This window comes from Sceloporus occidentalis, unplaced genomic scaffold (assembly GCF_023333645.1).
Source record: "Sceloporus occidentalis isolate IW3139 unplaced genomic scaffold, rSceOcc1.0.p SCAF_58, whole genome shotgun sequence".
NCBI classification, from domain to species: Eukaryota; Metazoa; Chordata; class Lepidosauria; order Squamata; family Phrynosomatidae; genus Sceloporus; species Sceloporus occidentalis.
The window spans coordinates 4,885,221-4,900,122 of NW_028317038.1; the positions used below are offsets into that span (position 1 = coordinate 4,885,221).

The window sequence follows — 14,902 nt, forward strand, 5'->3', positions numbered from 1 at the left end:
TATAAACGGTCCCTGTCCTTACAACTGATCCAGGCCGCGAAATCCGTCATCCCCCGATTTTGGAAAACCCCGGGTCCTCCCCCCATCAGTGCCTGTTTTTCTAGGGTTAACTACACCTACCTTATGGAAGATTTGGTGGCCATTTCCAGGGGGAGGGAGTACAAAAACGACATCAAGTGGCTTCCGTGGACGGCCTTTATTTCTTCTCCTCGTATGATTGACCTGGGTTTCGGTACTCCTTTGCGGTCCTAATACCCCTACCGTCTTTCCTGTCATCATGCCCCCCATCCGCCGGGGCCCATGCCGTTGTTATCGTCTTCCATCTGTAGCGCTCACCTGCATGACTTCTTTTAACCGAGATACCTCTGGTAGTTCTGCGGTGCAATGTATTTGTTTTGTTTTCTTCTTCCGTTTGTTTTCATTTTTGTTATGTTCTCTTCTTATTGCAATTGTACGTTGTAATTTTGTGGTCCTTACTGCACCTCAATTTCCATACCTGTGCATGTACTGTAATTGATGACCCTGGCATGCTGTTCAACTCAGGACCCCGTCATATTTCGATTGTCATGTTTACTGTATGATATTCTCCCACGGGTCCTTGGTCGCACATTCTTCAGCTCTGTATTATCTTGTGCATATTATACAATGTTGCCACTGTGTGTCTACTCTGTTAGTGTGCATATTTTCAATAAAGGAGAATTGACTAAAATATTTAAAAAATAATTAAAAAAATAATTAAAAAAAAGATAAAAAAATTAGAAAGTGGCAACATTTAAAAATAATTATACATCAGAGGAACCATCCAGTTCCAACAAAATGCCACAGCTTTTTAGGGGTTAGAACTCATTTGGAACGGGACTGGGCTCCAATGGAGCATCAGCATTGAAAGAGTAAAAAAATTAAAAAAAAATTTTTGAAGTCCAGGGTGCTTCCAGGTCAAATGGTGTGAGTTTGGTAACTGCAGCAGCTAAAAACTCTTGGCCAAAAGGAGTGGTCTGATTATAATGACAGCCCCTGGATGACCCTGCCCTAAAAAGAGAGAGGGGGCATATAGTGTAATTTTGAAAAAAAAACAAATTATTAATAAAGCATACATAATTATTACCTGATCACTTGTCAGTGCCATTTAAGTCACTGATTATTGATCGGTCTCCCTGATCGATGTCAGTGGCCTAATCTTGTCACTTACAAGTGATCTGATAAAGAAATATTTTTAAAAAGTTTAAAAATTGAAATCTGCATGTTCCAGTTTTGACTTATCTATGCATATCAAATCAAGACCTATTTTATTTTTTCACATATGCACTCAGAAAAATAAACATGAAACTGCAAAGTGAATGTGAAAAATGTGGTTTTTTTTTTTGTTACACTAACTTTGGAAGGCACTGGTGTGGAATCAGCTGCATAGGATAGGCCAATATGCCCCTAACTAGATTCCCTGAGCTGTCTAGTGTTTGGAAATATATAGTTTTAGGGGTTAAAATGAAATATGGGACATCTACCGTGTCTCAGATGAGACCTGGACCCAGCAAACTGATCTGTCAAAATTCCGTGTTTGAAAACTGTAATGCGCATGTTCCAATTTTGAACCCGCAGTGCCAAAGAGACACACCCTACCCATTCTTATGGGGTGTTCCCATACTCGGGGGGTGTTTCTAAATACAAATCACAAGTTGTTTTAATAATTTCATGTACTCAGGGAAAAACAATACTGAATACTGTGTGTGAATAGAATGGGTTTGTTAAAAATGAAAAAAAAAATGAAATTTTACTGCAATGTTTAAGACAGACTGGCACTAAAATGGTGAAATAAAAAGTGTTAAAATGCCCCAAAATACTTTTGGATGTCATCTTTCAAATAATATATACTTTTGTTGAGCAGTTGTTCTTTTTCTGGCCGCTATTGGGGCGCAACTCCAGCATACCACATTTAAAAAAAATCTTGCTTAGAAACAACGATGCGCGTTATTCATATTTTACCCTGTAAGTACCAAAATAAATGAAAATGCTTCACATATGAGGCGTTTCCAAAAACAGGACAAATACCTAAATACACTTTTATAGGTGAAACGGTGAAAATATTTCTTTTTTTTCCTAATTTCCCCCACATTTTTATATATTTTTCATACTAAATGATGGTTTATATATATAATTATTTATGGGGACAAATATTAACCCCTGCAATACCGCGGCATTGAAGGGGTTAACACTGCATGATTGCTTTTAACAGAGTAATCGGGCAGCAGGGGAGTGTGGGGCTGGTCTCCACACTCATGTAGAGACCAAAGAACCCTTTCTTCCTGCCTCTGGCAGCTGGGACACAATTGCCGATGCATCGGTGATTGCAGGGAGGAGTCTCTTTGATCACAGTGCGTCCTGTGTTCGGTGTCGCTGAATGCCTCGCTATTGAAGCATTTCAGTGACAGCATTCAAGGTTATGATCGCCTCCTAAACTCTTTTAAAACGGGCAAGTTTTCTTTGCCACATCAGCCATATTACTTTGTTTTAACCCCTAGATGACAATTGACAGTCTGAGCATGTCATGCACTAACATCCAGTTAGTGACAATTGATGTGCCAGGACCGTCATGGCTTTAAACGGGTGCAGAAAGCGATCTACATTCGCTTTCTGCACCCAAACGATGTTACTGTAATGCATGTCGGGGCATTCAGCAACACCAAGATCGTCATTAGGGGCCATGTCTGGCCCCTCCCCGGGTTGTCAATGTCTGCCATACATGCTGTTTGGGTGCAGAAAGTCAAAAAATACTCCTAGAATACTTATACACAGACAACAGAGGAAACACAACACACTTTAGGAATTCATTTTTTAATATACATATTTTGGGTCACTGTACCTTTCCTGCATAGGGAGTATTTTGGAGCTGGAAAATAGACTAATGGTTTGGTTGGTCTTATTACACTGCACCCATGCACATTTCTATACAACAGCTTCTTTCTTAAATTTTATTTAGATTTTGCTCATGTTTGCTTGGCTATATTTTACTTCTGTTTGTTTGGCTATATTTTACTTCTGTTTGTTTAGCACTATGACTAATATATAAAGATGGATTGTGTTCCACATTAATGGGGTGCTGCACATGATGTGCTGTAGTGTAACAAAATACCGGTAATCCAGATCACAGCTCCCTTTCCTATTCATAGATCATAAATAAAGCACATGACTGTCCGACAACTATTATTTATTGAATAAAACATTGACATAAGGTGTATTATTTCCCATATTGTTTTACTACAGCTTTGTTGATGTAACATTTGGCACACACAGGTTTATATTATTGGAAAACATAATAAAAATCACTGAACCCAAATAGTGGCTTGCCACTGTAGGATAATTATGGTTTCTATGTTGATAGCTTGCTAATTTGTCCCTATGTACAGGATCTGTGGCAGTCTTGTATGTATGTAAATCATAATTGATATTACTTTATATGGGTTAAACAATATTCTCATTTACACATTGCAAGATATTTGTTTGGTAGACATAGTGCTATTTTAATAATGCTAATGGTATTTTTATGAATCAATAATATGAAAGGCTGAAAATGAAAATAAACGTATGTATAAGTTTGCTTACCTAAATCGTAAGATTTTTTTTTCATTCTTCTTGGTTTATTTAGTGATAGACATGGCATATTGTGCAAATGTTCCTATATTCCTCACACTGCTTCAGTGAAAACCAAACTGGGAGTCTGTTATTATCCCAAAAGGGAAGCTGTAAAAATTCTACCTGTGTAATTTTAGAAAACTCTTCACAAGTCACTAAGTGTAACTATTGTTGTTTAGCTATTGTTATTTTATTAAAAAACAGCAATTTAAAATACATAATATGGTAAAAGGTTGGCACCTGCAACTCATTGAAAATTAGCAGATGTACAAGTGCCCAGGGGCGTGCTGGGCCGGGGGGCAATTATTATTTAATTAGTATTAAAGCAGCGCCGGCCGGCGGCATCAGCACCCAGCGGCCGTATGCGATGGCCGCATAGTGATGGGAGCAGCGTGAGGGGTGAAAGGTGAGTGCGAGGGGGCGGAGCTCTGCCCCCTCGCACTCACTTTTCACCCCTCACGCTGCTCCCATCACTATGCGGCCATCAGATTGTTGGAAATCGAATCTAAACGGCCGCTGGGTGCTGATGCTGACGGCCGGAGCTACTTTAATACTTTATTTATTTATTTTTAATATGGCAAGCCGATCTGGCATATAAAATAAATAAAAAAAAAGGATTAAAGTAGCTCCTGCCGGTGGCATCAGCACCCAGCGGCCGTTTAGATGAGTTTTCCAGCAGTCTGACGGCCGCATAGTGATGGGAGCAGCGTGAGGGGTGAAAGGTGAGTGCGAGGGGGCGGAGCCACTTCACTTGACTTGCCCCCCAGGCCTTAGGCTGCCAGCCCTCCCCTGCAAGTGCCCTCCACTAATATTGGCACCCTTAGAAAAATTGTCTTTATTATTTAAGCCTTTGATCTTTTCTTAAAAAAAATATTCCACTCTTATCAAACAATTGCAAACACAGGTTTATCAAAAAATTTGAAATATATAGGTTTTCTATGAGGTTAAAGTCAGATGATTGGGATGACCGTGGTAGGACCCTGATTTTGTCAGTAAACCATTTTTGTGTGATTTTGATGTATGTTTTGGGTCATTGTCCTCCTGGAATATTCCAACACAGCCTTTTTTAAGCTTTCTGGCAGAGGCATTTAGGTGTTCATTTAATATCTTGATATTTCATATAGTCCATGATGCTATGTATCCTAACAAAATATGAGATGAGAGTAGAGCTCTTGAAACCCTTCCAAACAGCTTGTGGGGGTGAATTGTAGTGTTGGAGACTTTCTGACCCCAACACACAACTAAGTTCTGCAATTCTCCAGCAGTGATCCTTGGAGATTTTTTTGGACACTCAAACCATCATCTTCACAGTGCGTTAAATTAATAAAGACACACCTCTTCCAGGTTGATTCATGACATTCTAGTGACTGGATTTTATTGATTATAGCCCTGATAGTGAAAATGTGCATTTGCTATTTTTTTTATAGCCGCTTTCCATTCTGTGAAGCTTAACAACCTTTTGCCGCACATCACCGCTATATTCCTCGGTCTTACCAATTGTGATGAATCACTAAGGACATTTGGCCTATGTGTAACCTAATATTTATCTTCCTGTGAAACAGGAAGTCATGGTTGAACTATTTCCTGTTCCTAGTCACCAAGGTGTACTAAAGAAAATGTAAAATCAATGGGAATATACTAAAAACATACTTTTTTCATATGAATTCATAGGGGTGCCAATAATTCTGTCACACATATTGTTCACAATTTATTTTGTAAGATAAACCTGGGTTGTGTTTGTAATCGTTTGATATCCATGAGAGTGGATTATTTTTGTTTCTTTTTTAAAGAAAAAGATCAAAGGGTTAAACAATAAAGGCAACTTTTCACACCTTTTTTTCTCATATTTACCAAGGGTGCCAATATTAGTGGAACGCACTGTATATTTTATACTATTAATTAAAAACAGAGTGGTATGCTGCATTTATGGACAAATACTTAGAATCAGGGATTTAATGAATCTGATGGATGCCAATTAAAATTCCTATTTTCCATTGTGCTTCGATAGGTGAATTTAAATCCTTCATGAGACATTTGCCAAGCAATCACTTCTTGAGCATTGGAGCAATTCACCAGCAATGGGGCAATGACTGGGAACTACAGGGTCGCTACAAATTACTGCAGAACACACTAGAAATACAGAGACAGAAGATGCAACGCACAACGCGAAAAGTCTTTGGACTAAGTCTTCGATGTCGACATAACCCCAACCATCAAATACCCAGAGAGAGGTAAAGTGTTTGAGAGAATTAATGAGTACTAGAGTGGCACATAGTCAATGCAATACAAAATAACATGGCTTCAAGATATTTGCCAATGACTTCACTTAGTAGGTGATTTGGCTGGATCTCAACATGTGTTTCATAATGACATAAAGGATTGCAAGTTCAGTCACTGTTACTATGATACACCAGTGTTGCATTCTTGTGTAGTATTTTTATGAAGTTCAGTGCAGTAAAATTGTAAGTTCAGTTGCTGATCATTAGTGCCACATTTCAAATATTTAACCCTCTGTTTAACCCTCAGTCAAGATCTATCTGTGTAGTTCATGATTACTAAATACAATACTGATTGTTAAATTGTGCTTATACACTCCATTGGTATTCTGGGTTCCTGGGCGGAACAAGAGTAGAGACGCTGTGTGCGAGCAACGTGAAGGCAGCCTTGCGGGAGTGCGCGGGATTACTGGGACCTGCAGGTACATTGCCTGACAGCCAGAAAACACCCAAAAAACCGCCAGCACCACCCGCAAAACTGCTCGCATGTTTTTTGCAGTCCTCTATGAGGAAACACAACAGTAGACGAAGTTTCGGCAGCTCTGAAGATTTTTAAGAATTCGAAAGCACCAGGCCCAGATGGCTTCACCGCCAAATATTATACCGCATGTCTTGTCCCATATCTGACCAATTTGTTTAACACATTTCTCACGGGGGAGGCACGCCCATCCCCAGATAGGCAGAGGGCCAAGATAATGATGATTCCTAAAGAGGGTAAGGATCCATCCCTCTGTACCAGTTATAGACCCATTTCCCTCATCAATATAGATTTGAAACTTTTTGCCAAGGTCCTCGCCCTGCGATTGAATGGGGTCTTGCCTGACCTGGTCCACCCAGACCAGGTGGGCTTTATCCTGGGTAGGTAGGCCCCAGAAAATCTCCGGCGAACGCTGAACCTGCTCCACTCGTGTCAGAGGACCGGCACGCCAATGATGCTTCTGTCCCTGGATGCTGAGAAGGCCTTTGACCGGGTGGACTGGGGGTATTTGTGGTGCACTATGCAGGCCTTTGGCTTTACTGGAGCTTTGTTGAGAGGTGCGCAAGCCTATAAGCCCTATAAGCTTTTTATATTTGCCGACGACGTCCTGTTATCGCTGACGTCCCCTCCCACATCCCTGCCTAATTTATACCATCTGGTAGGGAGGTTTTGGGAAGCTCTCAGGATATAAGGTTAACTCAGATAAGTGTGAAGCCTTGAACGTAAATCTTCCTTGTTCTATGGTGAAACTTCTATCACTTAATTTTGCCTTAAGTGGCAGCCCCTATACATACGATCTCTGGGCATTAACATCACTCGTTCTCACCAACAGATGTATGCCGCTAACTACCCGCAATTAATCTTGAATCTGAATCGCGATTTGGTGACATGATCTGTCACGGAGCTGGCTAGTCCGACCGACTACCTCCGCTGTCTTGTGCTCCCTTAGCCTGGGACAACACACTTTCCCCGGTTCCCCAGTCACTAGCCGAGACTCAGTGTAGGGTAAAACCAAACGAAGACTGATTTATTTTGGACACACAGAGCTGGATATATCCAGCAAACACACATTAACATAAAACAAGATATTGGGACACAAACCGCCCCCCTTAATCTGCCTCCCAGAGACAACAGGGGCAGTAACGGGATTAACAATACAATAGGGGGGAGACTGATTTATACAACATTAAACATCAAAGAATGGTGGTCACTCCCTGGTGGCAGATCCTGACTGTCTGCTGGAGATAATCCCCTCAGCCAGTGATGAGATGATACTGCTGGGGGTAGCCACAGAAGTCTCTACAAACCCAGGGCCCATAGTCAATAGGGAGGAGGCTGGCAGTCAGGCTTCTCCAGTGGCCCCAGTGATGGAGGCTTCCGTCACAATTCTTCCCCCTCTGAATTGGACTGACATAGGATGAGACCCCAAACGGGTTGACTCCGTAGTCAGTCAGTTTATTTGGTCCATTAATGCCCTCCCAAAATTGTTGCTCCTGCTGCTGCTGGGAAGATGGGCCAGCTGCGCCATCTCCCGGGTACCGCTGGGGAGGGATGCCTCCTGCATCCCCTCCCTGGTGCTCCTGCTGCCGTTGAGGAGGGAGTTCAGGTTGATCCGGTCCCAGAATTAGGTTCTGCCGCTGGGGAGATGGACCGGCTGTTCCACCTCCCTGCTTCTGCTGGGGGGGCGGGTCGGCCGCTGTATCTCCCTGAATTCCTGCAGCTTTGGTAGGTGCTGGGCAGAGGCCAGCGATGCTCTGCCCTGTTGCCAGCACTTCAGCTGGGGTTAGGGCATCTTGTGGGTCGGCCTGCCGCTGGGGAGGGAGGGCCGCTTCCTCCGCTCCCGGACATGTGAGCTGCCGCTGGGGAGAAGGGCCGGCTGCCGCATCTCCCTGGATCCCTGTAGTGATTGCAGGTGTGGGGCAGAAGCCAGCAGCGCTCTGCCCTGTTGCCAGCTCTTCAGCTGGGACTAAGAGATCTGGGCAGACTGCCCAGCATTCTGAGGACCCAGGTGTGGAGACTGCAGTGTTATCCACCCCTCTTGGGTTAACATCCTCAGACAATAAATCAAATAAATCCCCAGTCTCTGGTTGTGGTGTAAAGTCGCGCAGCTCCAGTATTGGATCTGGATTAGCTGTCCAGCATCCCTGTGACTCAGGGGTGGAGACCGCAGTCCCATCCACCCCGCCTGGGTCAACATCCTCAGCTGACCACTCAATCACATCCACAAAATCCACACAATCCCTGGACACTGGGGCATTCTGTTGAACGCGTTCGAACAGTTTTTTATACGCCTTCTCCAGTTCCCACTCCTGTGTAATTAAAAAGTCTAAATAACCTTTAAGTTCTAGTGCATCTGGGAGGTCCCACTCCCTGAAATCCCGGATGTCCTCAATCCGCCACTCCGCTGTGCTGCCGAAGTCCGGATCCTCCTGAAGACTATCCCATAATAATCCCAGGCCACCGAAGTCATAGCCCTCTGGAGAACATTCTTTCGCAGTTCCCCAATATGCTTGCTCTGTATACCACTGCAGAGCCCTATAGTGATCTTCCAGCTCTACCTCCTGTTGGACCAGCTTGTCCAATTCGGATACCCATTGCTCCTGGGGTTGCTGTCCCAGGAAAGACATCCGTAGTTCCCGCTGGTCTCTAATCTTTTGTTCGGAGCTTGGAAGACACTGACCCCGGCGTATAACAGCCCTCTGCCATACTGACCGTCGAACCACTTGCCTCAGGTTCTGGTATTGTTCTGTAGGCAGGGCAGTGGTGTAGCAGGAGAGGATGACCCGCAGCAGCCCCTGGAATTCTGATACCACATCCATGTCCTCGTCAAGGCGACCGAAGTCTGCCGTCCTGTCGGTTAATCCCGGTAGAAAGTAAGTGTCCCTCGGACTAAGAAGCAATCCCACCGCTTGCCACCAATGTCACGGAGCTGGCTAGTCCGACCGACTACCTCCGCTGTCTTGTGCTCCCTTAGCCTGGGACAACACACTTTCCCCGGTTCCCCAGTCACTAGCCGAGACTCAGTGTAGGGTAAAACCAAACGAAGACTGATTTATTTTGGACACACAGAGCTGGATATATCCAGCAAACACACATTAACATAAAACAAGATATTGGGACACAAACCGCCCCCTTAATCTGCCTCCCAGAGACAACAGGGGCAGTAACGGGATTAACAATACAATAGGGGGGAGACTGATTTATACAACATTAAACATCAAAGAATGGTGGTCACTCCCTGGTGGCAGATCCTGACTGTCTGCTGGAGATAATCCCCTCAGCCAGTGATGAGATGATACTGCTGGGGGTAGCCACAGAAGTCTCTACAAACCCAGGGCCCATAGTCAATAGGGAGGAGGCTGGCAGTCAGGCTTCTCCAGTGGCCCCAGTGATGGAGGCTTCCGTCACATGATCATTTTATGCTTTATCTTTAATGGAGAGAATTTATGCGGTAAAAATGACACTATTACCCAAGCTGCTATAGCTATTCCGCTCCAATTCTTTACCAATTCGAAGAAGGAACATAACCAGCCTTCAAGGGGCTATTGAGAGGTTCGTTTGGCAGGGCCGCAGAAGTCGGTTATCTAAAACCACCCTTTACAGACCAAAGAGCTTGAGGGTTGTCTACCCCTTTATGTATATTACATTGCAGCTCAGTTGGTGATGCTCTTGTCTCTCTCTGCGAATCCTTCCTCTACACCATGGGTCCAATTAGAATTGGATCTCTGCACCAGAGTACATCTGAAATGGCTTATGTGGCACTCCACTCTAGACAAATTAACTGTTTCCAACAGCCCCACCCTCCTCCACTCGCTTACCTTATGGTACCAAGTTTGACACAGGTATCAACTCACCAACATAGGCTCCAGGATGACACCACTATTCTAGAACCAGGACCGCAGGTTACCGAGTTCGTCCATTTCAGTGGTGGGTCGCAAAAGGACTTGTCACGGTAGGAGATCTGCTCCAGAATAATAAACCCTACTCCTTCTGACAACTGCTGTCAATACACGAGATTCCCACGATGGAAACTTTCCGATTCAACCAACTCTCACATTATCTACATCTCTTTCTCAAATGCCATCCGGAACACACATCAACATTTTATGAACGGGCGAGCCTTCAATCTCATAAACCCAGTAGAGCAATCTCCCAATTATATAATCATATTTCGGGGGATCAAGTTTTTAATCCACCTTCTTTTGAACAGAGGTGGGAGGCAGATCTGGGTCAAACGCTTGACTCTTCCGAATGGGGTGAGATCTATGAGAACGTCTGGAAAGTCACTGCATGCACCCTCGTACAGGAGAACTGCTTTAAAGTACTTTCACGTTGGCACCTTACACCTTTACGACTACACCATATGTTCCCGACACACTCTCCTCTTTGCTTCAGAGGCTGTGATGAAGAGGGGACCCCACTACATATATGGTGGCCATGTCCTAAGCTTGCACCAATTTGGTCTCATTTTTTTGAAATGTTAAGTGAGGCACTTGGAGAACAACTACAGCCTGAACCTTGGACAGCTCTTCTCTGTGGATGTTACTCATTGGATACTTTGACCAAACCAGCTCACCGTCTAATCTTTCGAATCTGTACAGCGGTCCGCCTCGCTATTGCCAAGGTCTGGAAGTCGGGTGCCCCCATGATTCCCAACATTGAAGCTAAAACATCACATATTTTCCACATTATCTGGGAACCTTGGCTAGAGGTTTACACCGACGCAAGCTAACATCTCGTGGATCTGAAGGAATGGTCACTGGAGGGCCTGATCTGGCCTGCAGACTGGGACTCTGAGGCATTACTAATCCCTACCTTTTTTTCCTTCTCTTCCCATTTTCCCTTCTCTTCTTCCTTCTCTCTACCTCCTTTTGGTTCATTCTACTAAGGTGATTTCCACTGTTTATTGCCATCCGCAGCTCTTGACACCATGACTTTTGCTGTACCAGTTGAGTTTACCTCATGTTGTTATACCTTCGCTGTATATCTATACTGGATTTTCAGTCTGTGTGTATACTCGTCATCCACTATGATATGCCTGTTGTTAACGTCTACTTGGAAATCATTTCCTGTATTAATAAAATACTTCTTAAAAATGTTTTGAAGGCAATAGAAAATTGTATTAGGCTTGTCAGTAAGAGCAGATGTGGCCAGAATAGTAAACAAAAAGTTAGCATTTAGTAAATACAAAAAAACCCGAAGTGAGAAAGATACTCATCTGCCCTCTGTGTTGGCTAATTTTGGGTTAATGAGTGGGCGTGAGTATAGATCAGTCTCTAGACCAATTCATTTATATATAAGGTGTGGTAGCGGCTACATACTTTTAAGCTATGATTAAGAACCCTAAGGTTTGAAACGCATTGGCGTATCTTCTTTCAATCACTCGAGCACATCTCTTTTTTTGTCTATCATGTTTTAACTGGTCTCATTAAAATTTTGAAGTTTTAAACTCTTATTTTGTGGAGCGGGATTTTCTATCTGCATCGCTATATGGGTATTCCAGAAGCCGTTAGAGAAGAAACGATAGAACGTGCACATAGAACAGCAAAACCTACAAATATATCAGTAACGAAACCCAGGGATATGTTAATAAGCTTTAATTCCTTTTTTCTGCGTCAGAAAATACTTATGGCCTCAAGCAATTATGCTCCTAAAGTGGACAAATTTAAAAATCTATAATTTTTTCAAGATTTATCTTTATCAACTAGGCAAAAGAGATATGAATTTAAGGAAGTAACTAAAACACTCCGGGAACGTAATATTAGCTATACCTGGGGCTTTCCAGTAAAACTGCTTAGTAGGCGTGGTCATCATCAATTAATTAAGTTAACTACCGCCGAAGAAGCCAGACAATGGCTAAAGGATAATTCTACAAAAGACTAAAGGACTAACAACATGGGACGCATGATAAATTAGGAGTGTTTTTTTTTTGTGTGTTTATCCCCCCCCTTTTTTCTGGGGGGATTCTATTCTATTTAGCTATCAGGCAGGGTTGTCCGTTGGCTCCCCTATTATATATACTTACCATCGAGCCTTTAGCGGCTCGAATTAGAAATAACGACCTAAATAAAGGCATAAGAATTGGTGAACTGGACAATAAAAGTAGCCTATATGCTGACAATGTCCTAATATCCTTGTATGACCCGATAATATCTGTAGACAGCTTGATGAGGAAAATTGCAATTTTCAGTGAATTTTCAAATTACAAACTGAATTCTAGAAAAACCCAAGCCGTCCTGGTGAATGTATCTAACCAGACAATCCTGAAGGAAACATATGATTTTATTTGGGACACTAATAAGATAAATTATTTAGGAATAGATATTCCAATTAAAATATCTCAAATAATCAATGTTAACTTCAGTAAACTTCAAACTGACCTGATAAATAAAATGAAGGAGTGGATGGGACTATTTATTTCTTGGCTTGGGAGAATAAACGTAATTAGATCTTATATTATCCCTAAATGGTTATACCTACTACGCATGATTCCAGTTAAACTTCCGAATATGTGGATTCAAAACTTTCAAATTAACACTGAAAAATGTATTTGGGCAGAAAAAAAGTCGAGAATTTCTAAGAAAATACTTTATGCCAGTAGAAATAAGGGGGGGCTGAATGTTCCCAGTCTAGGGAGATGTCATCATTCCACCCTGCTTACCTGGACCATGCATAATCATTTCACGGTCATGTCCGTTTTCAACCACTAGTGGCCGCTCTTGTCACTCTGAATCACTCAGAGTGATTATCATGTCCAGCTGCAGTGTATCACCTGATCAAGCCAGGCTTTATAAACATGCCCAGACCTTCAGTCTGGGCCTTGTCATTGATGTTTGAGGACTACCTGTTTGGTTCCTGATCTGCTCGTGCTTTGGTTCCTGATCTGCTCGTGCTTTGGTTCCTGATCTGCTCGTGCTTTGGTTCCTGATCTGTTCCTGCTTTGGTTCCTGATTTGTTCCTGAGTTGCGGCCAGCGCCCCACTAAGTGGACTCCCAAGTCGAGTACCCTGCAAGTGGGCAACCTGCCGTGTGCCCTGCAAGTGGGCAACCTGCCATGTTCCTGAGTTGCGGCCAGCGCCCCACTAAGTGGACTCCCATGTCGAGTACCCTGCAAGTGGGCAACCTGCCGTGTGCCCTACAAGTGGGCAACCTGCCATGTGCCCTGCAAGTGCGCTTCCTGCCGTGTGCCCTGCAAGTGCGCTTCCTGCCGTGTGCCCTGCAAGTGGGCTTCCTGCCGTGTGCCCTGTAAGAGGGCTTCCTGCCGAGTTTGCCCCATCCCGAGGGCTTCCTGCCGAGTGTGCCCCATCCGGAGGGCTTCCTGCCGAGTGTGCCCCATCCCGAGGGCTTCCTGCCGAGTGTGCTCCATCCCGAGGGCTTCCAGCCAAGAGACTTTCCTTGCTTCTAGTTCTGCTCTTTGCTCCAGTTCTGCTTCCCTTATGAGGTGTGCCCCACCCGTGTGTTCTGTTTGTCTCAGTCTGCAGTCTAAAGGTATGTCTCAGTGCTATGTGTTTGGATTACGTGTTTGGTTTGTTCCGTACCACTGTCATGCAGGGATTAGCGTTAAGACCCACCGCCATTGGAGTACTTTGGCGTAGTGGTGGGCTAAGCATACTATGGCCATAAGATGTGACGGAATCTCCAATAGTTATCAAATAGTCCTAGGCAAGTTTCTGTATAGTGGTGTTCATGTCTTGTTCATGTCTGTAGTATCCCCTGCACCTGGGCTCCTTCTCTACCTGTGCCCCCGGTTTGTGACAGGAGATGTGTCCAGGCCAGTATGCTGACGCATATCTTGAAGCTACAATATCAGATCTGTAACAAAGAAAGCTGGTTTCAAATTGAGCAAGAACTGACAGGAATGTCAAACCTTGAATGTCTGTTATGGCTGCCTCACCATAAGATAAAATCAATTAATAATAACGCTCTCCCTTTTTCTCTTAAAAGTTTGATAGAATTTTGGTCTTCTTGTAAGCATCGATTAGGGATCCAAGATAAAATTACTTTAACAGCGCCATTAGAAGTTCTTCAATATAATATTTCCCAAACACATCTTGGAAAGTGGCTTAATGTTAGGAATAAGAGAATTAAGGATATTTTGCTTACAAATAAAATAAAATCTTTCTTACAACTTTCTGAAGAATTTAATATTGGCAATTCGGAAGCTCTTAACGTCTTGCGGATCGGGTATTACTTACGTTCTCACCTATTTGATGAGAGTAAATCAGCATTGGGCCATGTGATTGTAAGGGATATACCTAAACAACACGACAAAGAACCAAACATAAACAAAAATATACATATGGTCGCATAATAAATAAAGACAAACAACTGAAATTGGATAAAACAGGCCGTGGTCTTTTATTTAGCTTAAAATACAATTACCAATAAAACATGACTCATTCATAAATCCAACTGATTTGTAACATATTAAACACTCTTGGCCCAAACCCACAGTTCCACAAACTTTACCAATAATCCACGCCATCCGCCCTAAAGCCAGAAGGCCCACTGAACCACCAGTT

At 43.2% G+C, this 14,902-nt stretch overlaps 1 protein-coding gene across 1 annotated transcript in view; it reads left to right on the forward strand.

The window, feature by feature from the left end:
- Positions 1-14,902, forward strand: part of LOC149287638 (BMP/retinoic acid-inducible neural-specific protein 1-like) — a 279,818-nt gene that overhangs the window by 179,865 nt on the left and 85,051 nt on the right. Inside the window, exon 6 of the mRNA XM_089492628.1 lies at positions 5,636-5,858. Coding sequence (XP_089348754.1) covers positions 5,636-5,858 — 223 coding nt within the window. The remainder of the gene's footprint in view (positions 1-5,635; positions 5,859-14,902) is intronic.